At 38.6% G+C, this 19,736-nt stretch overlaps 1 protein-coding gene across 10 annotated transcripts in view; it reads left to right on the top strand.

The window, feature by feature from the left end:
* SUN1 (Sad1 and UNC84 domain containing 1) overlaps positions 1-19,472 on the top strand; it is a 33,597-nt gene extending 14,125 nt beyond the window's left edge. For 7 of the 10 annotated variants that reach the window (XM_053957598.1, XM_053957607.1, XM_053957599.1 and 4 more), the window contains 21 exons: positions 2,230-2,421; positions 2,753-2,943; positions 4,055-4,081; positions 4,175-4,366; positions 6,077-6,199; positions 7,194-7,277; positions 7,594-7,704; positions 9,102-9,200; positions 9,832-9,925; positions 10,037-10,095; positions 11,226-11,371; positions 11,522-11,746; positions 12,250-12,336; positions 12,712-12,755; positions 13,658-13,793; positions 14,343-14,597; positions 15,152-15,236; positions 15,639-15,754; positions 16,236-16,403; positions 17,232-17,321; positions 17,750-19,472. In XM_053957598.1, the coding sequence (XP_053813573.1) occupies positions 2,230-2,421; positions 2,753-2,943; positions 4,055-4,081; positions 4,175-4,366; positions 6,077-6,199; positions 7,194-7,277; positions 7,594-7,704; positions 9,102-9,200; positions 9,832-9,925; positions 10,037-10,095; positions 11,226-11,371; positions 11,522-11,746; positions 12,250-12,336; positions 12,712-12,755; positions 13,658-13,793; positions 14,343-14,597; positions 15,152-15,236; positions 15,639-15,754; positions 16,236-16,403; positions 17,232-17,321; positions 17,750-17,863 (2,638 nt within the window). In that variant the 3' untranslated portion in view covers positions 17,864-19,472. The remainder of the gene's footprint in view (positions 1-2,229; positions 2,422-2,752; positions 2,944-4,054; positions 4,082-4,174; positions 4,367-6,076; positions 6,200-7,193; positions 7,278-7,593; positions 7,705-9,101; positions 9,201-9,831; positions 9,926-10,036; positions 10,096-11,225; positions 11,372-11,521; positions 11,747-12,249; positions 12,337-12,711; positions 12,756-13,657; positions 13,794-14,342; positions 14,598-15,151; positions 15,237-15,638; positions 15,755-16,235; positions 16,404-17,231; positions 17,322-17,749) is intronic. The other 3 variants (XM_053957602.1, XM_053957603.1, XM_053957608.1) reach the window with 3 other exon arrangements.
* The last annotated feature ends 264 nt before the right edge of the window (positions 19,473-19,736 follow it).

A 19,736-nucleotide genomic window follows, 5' to 3' on the forward strand; every position in this document is an offset into this window, starting at 1 on the left:
CCACATTGATATAAATGCTTATTGAGATACTTGGTAACAGCAAGTGTTCATAAACAGAAACAAATTGAGGCTGGTCACAGCTGTCAGCTTGTTCTGTGTACTTTGTGTTCTTGTGAATTGAGTATCTGTAAGAAACGTAGGGTGAAGATGAGGAAAAGCAAATGCATAGTGGCAAATGTAAATAGCAAAACTGAGTTCTGAAACAACTGTTTAGGGAGGGTCTCAGTAGAAAACTGTTGTGGTTCTGACCCCTTCAGAATAACAGCAGGAGGAGCCACATTTAACCCACATTCTCTCTTCATCTCTGTCAGAGTATGAGTAATTTATATTTAGCATTTTTGAAAACTGTAAAGATTAAACTCTTTAGTCTACAGTTGGTGGAGTACATGAGAAAACATATTATTTCTTCTCCCTCTTCCAGCCAAATGAAAGCAAAGATTAACAAGCCTAATGTATTTAGTATATATGCTGGGTTTGTTAAGTTGTGCTGAGGCTCTTTCCCGCCTTGCACAGGGTTGCACTGCACAAGCCAGCGTTATCAGGGCAGACCAGTGAGATCAGCACACAGAACCAAAGCCCTGCCATCAAATCTGTGCTACTCTGAGCCATAGAAGCAGCTACTTTGGACAGACTCTGGTCTGATCTTATGGGCTGAATGCCCAGCTGGTTTTGGAGTCATGAGATATTTTCCAGCAGTGTGTTGTCTGGGTTAGTTTTTTAGCCAAAAGAAGTGCAGTTGACATGCTCCCATCTTACATACTTTACTTTGTGTTGAGGAGCAATGAAGAAACTGATTTCAAAAGCACCACCTTGTCAGAATTACATCATTACTGTAAGTGTAGCTTCAAGGCCTTCTGGTGCTAACGTAATTCTATGCTGAAGCAGTACAATACTTACCATATTATTACTTTGTGATGTTCTGAGATCTTTAATGATGGTGTGAGAAAACTATTTCCATTAAATACATTTACAAAACAAATAAATTTTATAGTAGCTGTTTGTATGTATTTTTAAAGGGAAAGCTTCCATTTCAAATACAGGTTGCACAGTAGAATCTACTCATTCAGATCTAATTTGCTTGTTTGTTTTTGTCTGGGGAGAAAGAGCTGCTGTCATAAACAATTCTTTGCTTATCTCTTTTAAAAAACCAAACAAAGCTTCCAGGAGTGCTGAAGTGCTGTTACATCTCTGTAATATCCCTGTGGCCCAAGAAGGGACAGAGTCCTTATGAAAGCTGGCCTAGAGCACTTAGCATTTGGATGCTGTGGGTCACAGGGCTGAGCAGTTCTAGAACCTGACCTGCTGTGCCAGCAGCCTCTGCTCACTTACATAACTGAATGTTTCCTTTGGTTGTAAGTATGAGAATTCTGCTTTAGGCTGAACTTCTGCTTTGGTAAATTTATTTCTTACAGACTCCTCAGCTTAATCTGTTTGCCTTGTGTTGCTGCTTTGTCTTCACTGTAAGTTTTCATGGAGGCTCTGAGAGAATCACGTGTTGAAATGTGGAGTTCCTGGGGTAACGACGTGAAGACTATCTATGTGTAAACTTGCCTCTGTGGAGAAAAACAAATTGAAGTCTCTAAACATTTTTGTTAGTTCTGAGTTAAATATTTCTAATGGTTTGCATTAAATTAAGAGATATTTTTAAACCACTTTTTTAAAAGCAAGTAATGGTTGTTAAACTGAAACAGCTGAAGTAGGGAAGTCTAAGTATCTTCAAGGGAGGAAGTTCCTACTTGTTGAAAGGTGGAGATTCAGGGTAATGTGGCATATGGATCCTCAGTTCTCAAAACAAGGACTTGGCAAACAGAAAATCGACAAAAATAAACTTAGACTGAAAATTAATCTTTGTCTTGCAACTTGGAGTGTGTCATTTTTAATTTGCTGCTAGGCCTGGTGAAGAAACTGTGGCATGAATGGCTTCCACTCTCAAATTGGTCCCAAAAGAATGAGTGCTTGCTCTGGCTAAACTTCATATGTGGTTTCCATGGTGGTTGTTTCTTTCTGTGATTTGCTTTCAGTTGTAGAACTTGTAATATGAATTGCCTAGGAGAACCTTGAATATCTACATATATCTAGATTATTTGGGTTATTTGGTATATCTTGTGGGGATTGTACCAGAACCGTGAATAAACTGCATTTAATGGAAACTTGGACTAGCTTGAAAAAGATGTTTGTTACCAGGTTGAAAATTCTCTCAGTAACTTTGCTGTTCTTATTTTACTGCAGTTCGAGTTATTCTTCATCTGCTTTGGATTTTGAGACAGAGAATAAAATAGATCCAGTGTTTGATTCACCCAGAATGTCACGGCGTAGTTTACGGTTGGCTGCTGGAAGATACAGTAAATCAGATGATGGACAGAGTGATTCCCTTCATGACAGCTCTTATGCTGGAAACATGTCCTTCAGGGATCAGTCTAAGTAAGCACTTTTAGTCATCACTAGTAAATCTTGAGTCTTACTTTTGAATACAATAATGCAAAAAGGTTGCCCATAGGTCTTATTTTTTATTCTTGGCATTTGCTGCCATACTCTGAAATTTATGTTCAGTATGTGCTTTGCAATGACAGTTTTTTACAAACATCTTTGTCAAATTATAGGTGCTTGAAGGCGAGGACTTCCTTTCAAGCTTCGTTTGCTCTGTTTAGTCACATCAGTGTTGAAATGACTGTTTATTCATTTATTAATAAAGTGAGAGAGTAACAGAAATGTGTGTCTTTATTGCTATGTCTTACTTGCCTTTGTTTCCTAGGGTGGTAAAGCAACGCAGAAGTATGAGCAAGCAGTCTGGCAGTGGAAGACATGTGCCAAGGAAAAATCTGTCCAGCTCATCTATTTTTAGCCAGAGCAGTTTCAATAGCCATGCCAGTGATACATCAATGATATCCACTATATTGGATGAGTCTCTGATTCGGGAACAGACAGAAGTTGATCATTTCTGGGGTAGGCAATAATTGCTATTGCTTGTATCAAACTGTGCAAACTGTTTGGTTTGGTGTGTATAAATTTATGATCTTTGCATCACCTGTTGTCCATCCTATCCCCAAATGTGTGTGCACTTGCACTTCAGCTGTAAGGGTCTACTTAAGATGCCCATTGAAAATTCATGGTCCAGTGTGTAAATTTGATTTACTGGTATGGTTAATGTCAAGATGTTGCACACTCAAGTTAATATGCCAGCAAACATAAACACTTCTGTGATGCAATGCCATAATTGTCTCCTGTCATTGCTTTCTTCAAGATGTACATTGAGTTCTCTATTTAAAGAATTGTAAACATGTAACTTGGTTTTGAAAAGCCAAAGGAAAAGCATTTTCTTACTAGTTTATAGGCAGAAATGTATTTCTTCTTAACATACATTAATGTGAAAATTTCAAGTTAGTGACTTTTCAGTATTTCACAAAAGGGTTTTTGTGTGTGGCTGGCTGGTTTGGCTTTTTAACTATACCAAAATGTACTTTCCTGGAACCTTTTCTCTTCAATGAAGAGAAAATATGAGAGTTGTCTATATAAAGCATTGTCTATGTGAAGCATTGTGTACAACCAGATCAGCAATTTGTTATATCTCCCAATTCAGAGTCTTTCTTTGTTTCCAGTCAGAATACTTGTGACCTTCCCAGAGTCCTAGTGGGAAGAATTGTGTCGATCTCAGTAGAACCCATTCTGAATTTTAGATAAGGTGGCTCTTAAAACAGAATTTTAAATACAGTAGTATCTAAGTAGTTACCAGGCAGCAGAAACATTGTAAGCTTGTAAATAGCTGCTTTAACTTCTTGTGGGAACTAAGTCAAGGTGCAGTTGGCATTTATGTTGCATTGTCTGCCCCTTCCGTGGTGGGATGATCTTCACAACTATTACCCTACTACAATAAGGTCTGGATAAATGTTTCTCTGATGGGCTGTAAATTATGTTAAATGCTAACCATCAAGAGACTTTCTTTGAAGTCTTAAAATTAGTGGGACTTCAGACTTGAGTTTGTGTCAGATACTGTAATTCAATTCAGGTTTTTCTTATATTTGGGACCAATTTCTTTTTTTTTTTTTTTCGTTTGCAGGCCTTGATGAAGAAGGTGACCCCAAAGGTAACTACTCTTTGCTTTTCCTTCCGCATCGTTTCTGTGTGGTGGGCACGGTGCTGGCAGTGCTGACACGGGTGTTGTGCTCTGTGTTTCCAGGCAGTGACAGCACGCTGCTGCAGGACAACGGGGGCATAGCAGCAGCAGAGCTGCAGCCCACGCTGAACGGCTACACGTGCAGTGACTGCAGCATGCTGTCAGAGAGGAAGGAGGTCCTCACTGCCTACTCACCTTCCCACGTGCCACCCTCCAGGATCTACACTAGAGACAGGAGCCAGAAACATGCATCTAGTAAGTTACTTTCTCTTGTGTTTCATTTCTACAGCGTTATTTAAGCATCTCTCTGACCCTGATGAATTTGCCAATAACTGAATTCTAGAGATCAGCTTATGTGCGATAGCTTTTTCTGTATCAGTTGAAATTTTATGTATTTGTCAGATTCTGATATATAATAATCTAGTGATTTTCAGTGCTGCTGTAGGAATCAAATAATTACAAAATTCAAATGCCCTGGTATCTTGAGTTATAAAATTATTTGGCCAGCCAGCACTGATTGTAAGTCTCCTAATCTGACATCAGATCTGTGTGGCTCTGCCTATGAAATATTTGGTCATAGCTTCCAGATACAGCCCACGCTGTATACAAACTTTCCAGATACAAACTTTCTGTGCTTTTTGGTTTACCATTTTTTATCCCTTATGTGATTTGAGCTTTCAAGATTGAGCAGAATTGTTACTTTGCAGTGCTTGTGTTATCTAGGGAATGTCTGAGAGGGCTTTCTACTTCCTGCTTCCTTTTTTCCTCCTCTTTTAACCTTGCAGCTTTTTATAGTGTTTCTAAAAGCTAAACCTCAACTACATGGAATATTGAACTCCAAAGGGAAAAACTGATTCCAAATACTCACTCTAGGGACTACATTCCAAAAGCTTGAAAAATTGAGTCTCTATGAATAAGATTCTGCCTTTCCAAGACAATCTCCATTCAGTGGATTGTTTTCCTCGTTGTCTTGCCTGTGTCTGCCTGCCTCTTGCACCTGGAGTTTCTTGATTACTGGTAGTCCTCAGTTACCACAAAGGATTTGTTTTCTTAATGACCTTGAATTAGAAAGGAGCCATTTGTGAGATTTTGTAGGTTTGTTAAGTCTTGAATGAAGCTTGTTTTCAGTACAAGAAAAATAAATTAGTCTGTCTGAGCTATATGATGTGAGTTCAAATGCTTGAATTGAGTATTTGTTTTTAGTTAGTGTGTAGCACAGGGTGGAATTCTTTTGACTTGAACAGTCAATTACTTCAATGGCACTGCATGGAAACTTTCTGTACTCTTGAGTTCGTATTCACATGCGAGAGTTTTCCTCATCTTTGTACATTCGTTTGAACTTTAATCTAGGGGTTTGAGTCAAACTTTGGGAGTGTGTGGGCGGGGAAAGGCACACAGTCAGTCATGGCAGGTTTTTGGCATGTGGCTGAGTCTAGAACAGTGGCAGTGGTGGATTTTGGCTTTGTTCCTGTGGCTCTGGAGAAGGGTGTGTCTTTAGCACTTCAGACAGACCTCTGTAGGAACTTCCTCTGATGTAACAGCAGGGAAGATGGTAAGCAGTCCTCATTCTTCTGAATCCAAAATAACACTGTAGTGTCTCTTTGGGACTGTGACCCCAAAATCAGGATCAGCAGTTCACATCAGTGAGAAATCCTGAGTTCCATGAGCAAGGAATTCATCGTTCTTCAGAGTTCTGCATTCACACTAAGCAAAGCTGTTCTTGCTGAAGTTATGTATTTTGCCTTGAAGTCATTATCCAGGGTGTATTGTTCTCACAAAAGCTTTCATGCTATATCTAATACACCCAGAATTTTCAAACCACACTTTCTGGAGTTTCATACTCTTGGCTAAACAAAGGCTTTTCCTGCTTCGTCCTCACTCTTAGACAAGCTAATGGTGACCAGAGAACAGAAGTACGTGTTTCTATGGATGAATAATTTGTATTCACACTGTTTTTTTCAATAGGAGGAACATATTTCTACATGAGTAAGATCCTACGATTGGTCAAAAATGCTGCAGCATCTTTTGCATCACTATTAGTGCAACTATTTCAAATGGTTTTGCTGAAGCTGGGTTATGAATATAAAGGTACCTTTTCAGTTGTCTTCCTTGGTCTGCAAACAAAGACAGAGTTTGTGTATTGGGGTTTTTTTCTTATGGACTTAATCTTTGGCACTATAATGTTCTTCTTCTATAGTCTTTTGGTTGGCTCCTGTCTTTCTCAGTTTTTATTATTACTTCATTTGTGCTACACGTTTTGTACCTTTCCTGTTTTGAGAGTATCCAGATTCCCTTATATGAGATCCACCTGTTGATTTTACTAGAAACTGGTAGAGAGTAATTTTTGAATTGAGAAATTTAAGTTGATTTTTAAAAACTGTGGTGATAGTGTCAAATTCTAATTTTTCAATGTCTTTCATTCTCTCTTATCACCTTTAAACCTGCTGCACACTTAAAGCTTGTTTAGATCTGTCTTGCAAAACTCAATCTGCTCTCATCACTCTGCACTACTTTAGAGCACATCTTGTTTTCCCTGAAAACATTCATTTCTTCTTTGGTGCTTTCTCTTCTATAATACCTGCTCTACAAGTGAACTTAAATTGCCATAGGCAGAAGGGAACTGATTTTTGCATGTGAGTAGAACTTTGTCCTCCTCCTTCTCTCTGCTCAGAGCCTTATAATTCCTAATGCTTTCTTCTCCTTCTTGTAACAAGTTTGTTAAAATCAACACAAATATGTAATGAATGGCTGACTCATTTGATGGAATGTTGGGAACAGGGACTTACTTGATGAGGGTTGGTTGGGGTTGTTTGTTTTTTTTGGTTTGTTTTTTTTTTTTTTTACAAACTTTGCTATCTGAAAAGGAGCAGAAGGATTTTTTTTGAACTGAGAGGCCTCCTGATATTTGAAGAAGAAAGAACAAGATTACACAGAGTAGGCTTCTTCCTCAATAATTTTTCAGGTTTCCTTAGAGTAATCTGACTTTAATAGAGAACCAAGCCAGTTTAGCTAAAATCTCTGTCTATGAAAGGTTTTGAATTTGATAATTAGAACCTATGTATGCTTTTTGGATGTGTTGCAGCTCACTCAGACTACTGTGGAAGCATGAATGTAAAGGAGTTCTACAGAGAAGATCATCATCTTGGTGTGAATGAGGAATCCATATGTAAGTATAGTGATTGATGTAGTCTCAGTCCTGGGCTCTACACCAGGTTGTTGCTGTAACAGTAGTATCAGACAGCCCCTGACACTGTGGAAGCTACAAAGTAAATATTTGGTTTGCAACTTAAATGTGGGGGGGATGGTGATCCCCTGGTGTACTGTAGTATTTCCCCTGGCAAATTTCCTTCCCTGATGTTTGCTTAGCAATTTTTGGGTTGATACCTGATGATGTGAGCATAGACTTGTTCAAGTTATCTTGTAACAGATCTTGACTTGATCCTGGCTTTATCCCATTAATCAACTGTTACCACAACCAACAGGTGATGACTGTAAAGGGAAGAAACATCTTGAAATATACACCACAGACCACATGCAGTCCTCATGGGCTAAAAGGGTAGCAAGGACCATTTGGCACACCTTTTCTTCTGCAGGTTGACTTGGACATTTTTGTTTGCTTTTATTTTGCATCGCAATCTCACAATGCTAATCACACATGTTTTGTGTTTGGAGTTTTTTCCCTTCCTTCATCTGTCAAAGTAGGGTAGAAATGTAAAGTGCCTAGACAACTAACTTCCTTAACACCTCTTCAGTCTGAATTCTTGCTCTGATTTTGGCTTTTGTACAAGCTTGGCAGGCTGCTTACCTGTTAGTGAAAACAAGGTTTAGGATAACATGCACCTCGTATGTCAGAAGGAAAAAATCAGATTAATTTATTGCACTTTGGGGAGATCTCTATGCTTGTTAGGTTGAAAAGCTGACTTTAAATGAAAGCAAGGTATGAGATACTGGTATGCAGATTATTTGAATAAAGGGGTTTTAACATTTTATTTTTGTTCTAGTGATAGTCAATTTTTACAGGAATCTTATATAGGGATAGAATCTACCCTGTGAGATGAGCGTTCCCTTGCTTGAATGACAGAGGCATCAAGGATCTGTTGAGTGCTCTTTATTCAGCAAAGGAAAATGATTTGAGACACTTCAATCACCTAAATGATTTGCAAAACATTGGGTTGGTATATCTATAATCCCTCAGATTAACCCAGACATATCTGCTAATCTAAGAATGTAGGATTATTTTCTAAACATATACGGTGTAGTTTGTTCTGTAGAAAGATTGGTCCTAGTCTTGGACATAGTATTTGTTGGCCCCAGCAGGCTTTAAGTTACAGCATTTTATTACAGTGCATTGGATGGGGAGGTTGGTGGTAGTTTTGTTCTCTTTAAGAGATCCAGAACTGTCCTACTGAACATCCTTGGGAACACTCAGCTTAATGTATATTTGCTGCTTGCAACTTTTAAGTGGGAATACTTTCTATTATTTATCAATATTTCTTAGACATCACTAGAATTTTAAATTTTTAATCTCACTTCTGCACAGTAATCCAGATAATGAACTTGATGTATAACTTTGAACAAATACGATGCTTTTAAATTAATTATGTGCTTAAAGCTTGTTTTTGTGGTAGTACTCTTGCTATTCTCTGCTACACTTTGCATGGCATTGTTAGATAAACATGTTACAAAATGTAAACTTTGATTTTGGAAAAGTGATATTCTAACTGCACAGGTAGTGTTCAGTCTGTTTATCTCTGTCCATGAGAATTCAGTTTCTAAACTGTCTTGGCTTTACTTGACTCCATATTTATTAGTGGCTTGCTTTGCTTTAAAGTAGTGAAGAACCAAGTTTGAGGTTACTGAAAGGTACGGTTTAAAATTCTGCAGAACATGTGATGGGCAGGGGATTGAATCTGTTTAACTGCATGGACTGAAGAGAATCTCCAGCTCCTTTGTGGCTGTTACCACACGGAGTTAATTTGTTATAATCCAGGTTACTTTATGCTTCACGTGTTGCGAACAGCGGGAGCGACGGGATGGCTTGTGTCGCAGAAGGTGTTGTCTCTACTTTGGCTGGCCGTTCTCTCTCCAGGTTACTATTCTAATCTCTGTGTGTGTGTGCATTGCCTGTTCCTTTTGGCAAATTAGGGGACTGCAGGGGCTTACACTAATTCAGCTGTGCTTATGCTGTAGTTTTGTGTCTTGAAATGCATGTGCTACTTTATTGGCCAAAAGATGCTTAATGAGAGGGTGTATTTCTGTTCACAGGCGACTAACCAGAGGGAATGAGTGTGTGAATAGCACTGAATATGGGGTGTCAAGAATAATGGGGTGTGTTTGGTTTGGCAGTCAATTGCTATATTGGTATTCCTCTTACCAAAAACTGCTGCTGCTAATCTGTGTATTTCCTGGAGCATACTGAAGTCTCCAGTGTGTGATAACTTGTGCTCAGACATGAATACTGAATTTCCAGCAAGGTAGCATTGTCATAACAAGTGACCACTTCATCTCTTTGCATGGCTGTTGACCTTGTTGAGTGGCTGGTGTTACAATGCTGTCATACTTGTAGTATCTAGATGTTAAAAAGCTGCATGCATTGCCTTATTCATGCATTTCTTCACTGTGCAAAGCATTGTTGGCCACAGCTGCATGTCCCTCTGCTTGGTTTCTTTGAACATGTGCTGCAGTAATTACATTTCACACTCCCACCTTTTGTCTTCTAGGGAGGGCAGCTTCTGGCATGTTCAGGTTACTTAGAACTGGGTGGTATCAACTTGTTACTCTGATGTCTTTCCTCAAGGTGTTTATTGTAAGAAGGTGTGTATCCTTTGAAATAATTGTTTTGTGAGCAAGTTATTTACCCAGTTATAATATAAATTGATTAATTATGGTAAATGTGTTCTTGTAAACTGTCCTCTCTTTCTGTAGATGCCTTCCAAAGAACTACAGGTGGTTACTGTTTCTTATCCCACTCCTGTTTCTACTAGGTATGTCAATTGTTCACTTATAATACAAATCAGTGTGTTTATTACAGCTGCTCCAAAATAGCATTTTGAGTTGATTTATGAAAAAGATGCAGAGCTGAAAAAGAACAAGTTTTTTGTGAACAGGGCAGTAATTCAAGCTTCCAGGGTACCAACAAGTCAGCAAGCTTTCCCCTTGTCATGAAAGCAATATCCTTGATTTAATTGCACAGAGCTCTTTCTAAAGAGTGGCTGAGTGAGTAAATGCACTGAAATCCTTTTTTCTTCCCTTCATAGGAGTAGCAGTGAAGGAGTAGGCTGGGTACTGATAGATTTGTCAGTCTCTATAAAAGTTTAAGTTTTTACCTACTCATCCAGTGTCTTTCCTTTGCTCTAGACCCTGCTTTAGTTTCTTAAGATACTGCTCACTTTAGAGTGGTTAGTAGTAGACAGCGTTCAAGCCAGCTGTCAACTTTGAAAGGAAACAAATTGAAGTATTTACCAGAAGTGCTGGGCCATTTCTGAAAAGCAGTTTCATGTCTTTGTGAGTCTTAAAAACTTGTAGCTATTTTGTGGAGAAGATGAAGCTTCTTGGAAAATTACAGTGGGGATTCAAAGTCCTCTGTATAAGGGTAAACAAGGAAAGAATTTACCCTGTGTAGAAAATGCTACTTCCCACTAAGATATTGCAAAAATAAGTGTAATCTCATGAAAGCCTAAGTTTCTTCCAACTTTTATTAGCTCTTATGCAATGTGATATATAGTAAGTCTATCATGCAACATATTTTCCAAAGACCAGCATTTACATCTGCCTTCAGAAAATGTGGCCTGTCTCAATCAGCAAAAGTGACCAAGGTGCCTGGGAAGCAGTAGGATGAGTTTAGGCCTGTACCATGATATATATAAGTGCAAGTTGCCTGCCTCACAACTGTGTGAGTGGGACTGATGGATGTTCCCTAATATTATTGAGTGCTTGATGTAAAAATTTTAAAGCTGGCTTTGTGGTGATGTTTGTTTAGACTGGAACAGTGTCCATTGTGTGGCACCTGCCTTGCAAACTGAAGGTAGCTGTGTCCTTAAAAAGACATTTGTAGATATAAGCAGTTGGAACAGAGAATTCTTTGAACACACGTTACTTTTTGTTTCTGTTCTAGGTTTGTGGTTCTGGAGGCTTAATGGCTTAATTTCATTATTACCTCCATTGAACTGGACAGGAATTGGCAGAATACAGAGAACAGATGATTCTGTTCATGTTCCTGAACAGCAAGATGATTCTTTTCGTTCTGTACAACCTCCAAAGGTAAGGGAGAACAGTCTAGGGAAGAACTTGCATATATTTTAAGATCTCTTAACTTCCATGTCTTCAGTATTTTGCAATAACTACTTGTTGCACAAGAGTAATGTAGATAAGTTGATTTTTATATATTAAAGCATTATCTTTATATTTTAGGATACCATAAATATCTTTGACTTTGGTCGTATAAGTGAGCTGGAAAAGCAAATGGCCTTCGTGTCTGACAGGTGCCATGACCGAAACAAAGAATATAACAAAGTGATGAGCCTACTCCAGAATCTTCAAGATCAGGTTGCCACGATGAGTGACAGAAGTGAAACATTGAATTTAATAAAAAATGTGATGAGTCAATATCTTAAAGATATGAAAGTGGAGGAAAAGGTAAGACAGTCAGTTATTGATATTTCCTGATAGAGATTGTTCTGTTTTATAAATGCAGGTTGTGAGTGATTTGACTGGAGGTTTCTTTTTCTGCTCTAGAAGTAATCAATAGGTAGTAAGGGCCAGGGAGTAGTTGTGGGCATTTGTTCCTTCTTTGTTATTGGTGACAAAGGATTAATTCCAGACAGGTGGCCTAAAGTAGATTCCTACATTACTGAAAAGCTACTGGATTTATCTCATTTCTACACAGATAAAGAAGACTATAGGAAGGACTAGTGACAAAGCAGGGATTTTGTGGTAAACTTCCCTGTATATAGCCCCTCCTACAGCTGAATCAGACTTCTGTATTTATTACAGATTCTGTAATTTCTCACACTACCTGCAGGATAAATCGCTTAAACATTCACAGAACGGAATGAAAAGTGCACTTTGCAGAAAATATCAGTTATGGTATTTGTACTCCAAAACAAAATACACCTCCTTTTTCTTCCCTGTTTTTTAAGACTGAATTCCTGGCTTTACATAAAGAGCATGAGTTGCGCATCCAGACGCTGGAAGACCTTCTTAGAAAACTCTCAGCTGAATCCAAGGTATTGGCAGTGAGCTTTGCTGATTTGTTCTAATTGTAACCTGTTGATAAAACATACTGACTTTTTTTATTTGCTGTTCCAAACAGCAGTTTCCTTTACTGTGGCTATTACAGTTCCCTAAGTCTCAAAACTTGTTTGTATTTTGGTTCCCCTTTCTTGGACAGGGTTATATTCCACAGTTTAAAAATTATTCCCTTGACCATTGAGGCAGGTTCTATTTGGAATGAAACCTTGTTAATCAGAGGCACAAACATAATTGTGTGCACAGAACCATACAGGTGGTGCTAAAATTTATTTTCATATAATGTTCTTTATCCTCTTTCTTTCACTTGAATTTCATTATATATGTTAAAACTTATCTTTTGTATTTTTTAGGACATCCAGAAGGAGTTTGACCTAGCCAAATCAAAATCAGTGAGGTATAAGCACTTTTCAAATACATTTTGCTTTTTCACTCCTGTTGCCACCTGGCAGTGATTTTTATCGTGTGTCAGTTACCTGACCCTGCAGGGTTGTATTGTCAACAAGAGCACTTCTGTCTTTTACTGGATTTCAGTTGTGCTGAACATCAGCACGGGACTCTCCTCCAGTGTGGGGGCAAGCTACAACTACACTTTCATTAGAGAAAGCTATTTATATAGTATAGGAGAATGAGGGACTTTTCATCCTCTTATAAATGCATTCATTTTCCTTCAGATCACTTAGTGAAATATACAGTAACTGCTTTTGATGGGCTTTATATTTAAATTATTGAACTGTATAAATTCTAATTTTTGTCTCTTGGTTTTTGGCATATTTGCTGAATTGCCATTTAAATTAGAATTAAATGTAAAATGGCTTTAGAATGATAGTTGAGATCTTTTTCCATAGCATTCACTGGACACTGATCTATATTGGTCATATACGAGTTGCTATATGTAACTCAACACTGCCTCTGGAGTTACTCTGGTTTGAGTGAGGTAGCCTGAGACTCACTCTAACCAGTGGCAAACTCACACAAAGTTTGACTGGTTTGCCAGAAGCCATTAAATTCCCCCAAATCTGTATATGTTTGAGTTATTAACTTGTCAGCCTGGTGATAATCTGAAGTCATCACTGCTGGATTTTTCCATTACTTCAAAATACTTTGCTTTGAATATATTAATTCTAAGTATGCCTTAAGTAACAATATGTTACAAGTGCAAGTTCACTGTGTGAATTGTGGTGAACAATTGAACTGGGAGAGCACTTTGTATTAGACAAGTATATTCTCACACCTTTGGAATTTGATGGAATGATTCCAACTACTCCTTCCTAATAATTGACTCCTTGTTTTTGTCAGAGATGATGATCAATACAGTCTACTTATGTCCAAAATTAAAAAGCTAGAACTAGAGCTGGCTTCTATGAAATCGGAGCTGTTAGCTGGGGAAAGTGTGAAGACGAGTTGTGAGAAAATGGATGTCATCCATGAAAAAGTAGGTTCTGCAACTTCCCTAACTGTCCCAGTAAAATTTGATATTACTTGGTTTTGTTTACTAACTATCTTGAAATACACTGCAATCAGTAACATGGGGGTAGTATTAATCTTAAAGAATGACAGTGTTGTATGTAAGGTTACTGTGAATTTTTCCATTAGTGCATAACACTTTACTAGAGAGGAGTTTATTGCGTGTTTTCTACAATGGCAGGGGTTTGCTTGGAAGCTATGACATAGTAGCAGTTCTCTGTACAGTACTTTGTTGATGTATTTTGCTAACCCATGGAAATACAGAAAAGAAACTCATGTAAAAGCAAGTTAGGTTTGTTATCTGAGAGTTATTTCTAAAAAATCCTGCCTGAGTTCTTTTGAAGCCTTTTAAAAGGTCTGACTGGAACACAGCCAACAAAATACAACAATATTGAGATGGGATTATCAACTTTTACCTAAATAATGACCTGTGATAATGGTTTAGCTATGTACCTGTTGTATATTTTATATATATTTATAAAAACTAATAATTATAATTATTAATGGCTTCTACTAGGTAGATGCCCAGGTTAAGGAATCTGTCAAGCTAATGCTTTTTGGTGATCAACAAGAAGACTTGCCTGAATCACTTCTCCAGTGGCTTACCTCCAATTTTGTGAGCAAAAGCGATCTACAGACTTTGCTGCGGGATCTTGAGTTGCAGATCCTCAAAAATATTACTCTCCATATGTCTGTAACAAACCAAAAAGTAACATCTGAAGTAGTTACAAATGCTGTGACTAATGCAGGGATTTCTGGAATCACAGAAGCGGTGAGTGAGTTTTAAGGTCTCAAAAGTTCAACTAAAACTGGAAAGAGTTCTTTCATGGGCATTTTGTGGAGCATGACTGTCAATATAAATGTTAATGATTTTAAGAGATGTCAAGAACATCAGTTGAAATTAGGAGAAATGCAGAAAATGCTTTATTGAGTGTATTCTTGCAGCATTGATTGTTGCCTGTTGTCAACAATTGCATTGTTTTTTAAAGTGTGCTGTCTTGAAAATTGCATTCCCAAGAAACAAGTATACCAAAGAAATGCAGCTCAGGGTGTTGGGAAGAAGGAATGCAGATTCCAAAAAAAAAAAAAAAAAAAAAAAAACAAAACCCAAACCAGCAGTCAAGATGCAGTATGAACTTGTATTTTAAGACAGCCATGCATTAAAAGTAGCCTCTGCCTTGATAGAGGCTTTCAAGGACTTGTGATGAAGTGCAGCATCTCAGAAAGATGCTTGCAACTTCACAGATATATAAATATGAATTATTTTATCACTTGATATTACTAAAATATTTTTCCTTCCATTCTCTTGTATGTGTACACCTCTAGCAAGCACAGATTATTGTAAATAATGCACTGAAACTCTACTCTCAAGACAAGACTGGGATGGTGGATTTCGCCTTGGAATCTGGAGGTAAATAGTAGAGGAAACACCATTTTACTATTCATGCTTTTAGTAGTATTTACTAGAAATATTAAAATGAAGAGTAAAGCTTAGTAGAGCATTTTTGTGTGTTGCCTGACCATTAGATCATTGCAATTGTGTTTACAGGCCTGTACATCAGCCTAAGTGTGCTTGGACATAAATAGAATAGTTCTCAATATGTCTGCAACTGGATAAGAGAGAAACGAAAGACCTTTAACCTGCTCTTAAAATAAGCTTGTATGTGATAGAAGCGTTGTATCCACAGAAAATTATTAGATCTTAACAATATCTTTAATCTGATGTTCATTAGGCTTTATATAAATCTCTGCCTTAATTACTCATTCCGTCTTGAAGACTTCTATTTCTGCTAACCTGATCTGTCTTTTTGAGGTGGCAGCATTCTGGGTACTCGCTGTTCTGAAACCTATGAGACCAAGACAGCATTAATTAGCCTCTTTGGAATTCCTCTGTGGTACTTCTCTCAGTCTCCCAGAGTGGTGATTCAGGTAATTAAAGGCCAAGTAAACAAATGCAGCAATGTTATTTTGTGTTGAGTGGTTTGGGTGTCTCTTTGGGTGCTGGGTGTATCTCTGTAATATATTGGGGGCACAGGTACTTGGAGCTGTGTTCCCAAGAGTGGGATTCTTCTGGGAGTCCCTGGACACAGCTTAAGTTCTAGTCTAGCAAAATTGAGAGTCTCAGGAAGCTTGGGTGGTGCACTGGACCTGTGCAGAGTGAGGGCTGGGGGGGTTCCTGTTGAGAGCTGATCTCCAGGCAGGTCTTTAAAACACCACTGGTAGCTCAGGTGGGTGTGCTGCCTTCCTGAAGAGTTCCACCAAGGAGATTATTTCTGCACCTTACTGTTAGAAAGTGTCCCTAAGAGCTCAGAATTCATTACAACTCTTTATTACAATAAACTAGAAAACACTGTAGCATTGTTTTTATTGTTGTGTCCCATCTTGTTCTCTCCACCTTCCTTCTGTGCAGCCAGACATGTATCCAGGAAACTGCTGGGCTTTCAAAGGATCACAGGGCTATCTTGTGGTGAGACTTTCCATGAAGATCTATCCAACTGCCTTTACCCTGGAACACATACCAAAAACTCTTTCACCAACAGGAAATATCACCAGTGCTCCTAGGAATTTTGCAGTATATGTAAGTCTGTCTCTGAATTTAAGTTGATGTTTGTACACAGAATATTTGTGTTACATACCTTGGGGGAGAGTAACTTGAGGAAGGACAGCTAAGAAGATGATAAATTGTTTCTTTATTAAAGAACTCATTGTTCTTTAAAAATTGCTTTTGTTTGTGAGCTTTGAGGTTGAGTAAGAAGTGTTGCAACTAATTTTGGGTGAGTTATTTCTTTATTCTTGCTCTATACAGTAGTAAACACTTTCGGAGGGAGATTATGTTTTTTTATTTGATCTAGTTATTTCATACACTTTGTTTCATCCTCCTTCCCATTCTTCCTCTCTCCACCCACTATCCTTCCATTTTGTCTCTGCACCTTATCTGTGATGTGCCTTAAATAATTTTTGTAGTTCATTTTACCCAGCACCACAGTTGTGTAGGTAGGATTTTGGAACAGAACAGACCACAGGGTATATCAGAGAACAGTTATGATATCTGAGAACTTCTTATCAGGTTTTTCTAAATGCTTAAACAGTCACCTGCAAGCATCTGAATCTTCAGCCTTGATGTTCTCTCTGTTTGTCCTGAGCAGCTTATATTGTACACTGTGATACAGGATTGGCCATGAGAATTAAAGGGTTTGACCATGAGAACATGTAAACTGCACAACTATTTACAGGGCAGGAAACTGGAATACAGAGCTGTGCTTGAACTTTAAATTACATGGGAAACATTCTGATCCTGGCCTTATCCTTCAAGTGCTGTCTCTTGATACTCTGTGTAGGCATGCTTCTAGTTTGGGTTTGATTGGAAATTTGATGGAAGAAAAAAATCTTTATCCTGTTGTTACAGGGTCTGGATGTTGAATATCAAGAAGGCAAGCTTCTAGGAGAGTATGTCTATGATCAAGATGGAGAACCACTGCAGATGTTTCCAGTGATGGTAAGTCTGGATTATAAGATTTAAAGTGTCAGGAGAAAGTTACTTTTATTTTCTACACTTGTGTGCAATGAGTAGTAAAGGGAAAAGGCCTTGTTCTCATCTGGGCACTGTAGAAGCTGAGGTAAAAAATATCTACCTCTGCCTCAAACCTATGGCCTTAATAGATGAGAGGGGAGGAAGGCTTGTTGCTATGTGGACACAAATGGTGGGAAGTTGCTAAACATGGGAAGAGTCTGTTCCATGCTGCTTCAGACTCACAAATACTTGTACAGCAAGGAAGGTTCTGTTCAAAGGAACAGAAAATTCCCAAGGCATAGCTTAGGTTCCTGCCAGTACCAGCAGTCATTAATAACTAAGAAAGCTTCAGTTGCAGCTGTTTATGCTAGAACCCTGACATTGGCTTGTGTGTTTGCTTTTTCCTTCTCCAGGAGAAAAATGAAGATGCATTCCAGATAGTGGAGCTGAAGATTTTCTCTAACTGGGGCCATGCAGAGTACACCTGCCTCTATCGGTTCAGAGTGCACGGGAAACCTGCCGAGTAATCCACACTACAGCTGGGGGTGGCTGCTTTGTACATTTTGTTCCTAATCTGTATATACTGGGAAGCCTACAACACTGGAATCTGTAAAGGATGAGGATTCAAGATGCACACTGCAGAACTGTTGATCCTCTGATAAAGGCAGAAGACTGTCAGCAGAAATGTATAAATGCCAATTTTTATTTGCTCTAAGGCTCAGCTTGTAATTGCCAGTTCGCTTCATATTTCTGTGTCCATGCTGAGGGAAATAATGCATGCAAACAGCTCTGGTTCATAAAGCCCAGTTGGCAAACAGGTGACACACGTTTTATTACAAATGAATGTATAGGTTTTTTTAAAAGAATAAACCACACTTTCTGCAACTAGGAATCTGTTCTTTTTTAATCCAGGACTTAACTGCATACTTTTGCTAGCTTGGCACCATAAGCCAAAAACTGTGGTACATTTTGAACGCTGCTGTGGCTAAAGGTGTCCTTTAGTTGACAGTTGCTTTTAACCTTTTTGGTGGATCCAAAAGGGCTTCTTTGCTACATATTGAATACAATAAATACTACTGTCAGGGAAAGCTAACACAACCAAAACCAGTTTAAACACCAGCGACTGAGAATGCTTTACTGTAATATGTGGCCGCGAATTGCTCTAAAAGTCAGGGATAACTTTAAGTAACTGAAGTTATTTTAAGGGTTTTTACCATGGCAACTTGGCCAGTTTGTTCTTTTTTTAGTGTCAATCCCAAATCGACCTTGATGTACTGACTGACTGGCTCGGAGCTGATAAGCCTGCTGAATTGCTCAGTGAACACTGCTGTACAGCAGTTGCACTACCTTAGTTTGTCCAAAGTGATCTCTATGGGACAAGATTTCCTTAGACTGGTTGATTGTTACGCTCCATAAATGTACTGTGAGAATTAGGTGTGTGGAAAACAAGCCTGCAGTAATTCTCGCTGCGTCACATTTACAAGAGGGACTGGAGCTCAGCGCTGCCGTGTGCAAACACGGGCATTCCTGATCCTCCCCACGAGCCTTAGTCGGGTACCAGATGAGTAGAGTTGCTCCTGGAAACAACACTTTCACATAAAACCAGATGAAACTGCTTATTGCCCCCCTTAGCCTTTGCTGCTTTGAAGATCCTTTTTGGAAAAGATTCCTGAAATTCACTTGTTTGCAGAATTTTTATCTTGCTGTTCTAGTGCATTTTGTAGTTACACAGAACTGTTACACATGGACCTGCTGACTGGTTTTCTGAATTGAGTTATGTATGTTGCACAACAGTCCTCGAATGTTTGAAATACAAAAAGTCTCCGTGTGAAGAACTGTTTGTCACTCGACCTAGAGACAGAACCTATGGCCTGCGCAGAGGAGTAGGTGACACGTGTACAGATGTTTTCATATTATAGGTTACATATTTAAAATTAGAATTATCCTGTATAAATTGAAATTAGGTAGGTGGGGGGGAGTATTTTGAATAACACTAACTTATTTTTAAAAAAGCAAGATAGGACTTTGTGCAATGTATTTTTGTAAATGCTTTTCAAAATGTCTGTTATTCTTTGCTGCCTCCAAACTGACAAGATGCTATTGAGATGTTTAAATAAAGAGTTTTAATTTTTGAAAGTGCATGTAATACTTGAAACAAGAAATAAAACCTTTTTTTTTTTTTTTTTTTTAATCAGCTAATTAAATAAGTGGGGAAAGATTGTGATTCCAAAATTGCCCCGAGCTGGGGCAGGGGTGGGAGGGTTTCACTCGGGCTTTACGCGGGCAGGCCCAGGAGCAGCGTGTGGCACTGGGGCACAGCCCCGCTGGGTGGGCGCTGCATCCCTCAGCCCTGCCCGCATCCCTGAGCCACAGCAGCCTCAGCCGGGCTCACCGCCCGCG

Source organism: Vidua chalybeata, chromosome 16, assembly GCF_026979565.1.
Source record: "Vidua chalybeata isolate OUT-0048 chromosome 16, bVidCha1 merged haplotype, whole genome shotgun sequence".
Lineage (NCBI taxonomy): Eukaryota > Metazoa > Chordata > Aves > Passeriformes > Viduidae > Vidua > Vidua chalybeata.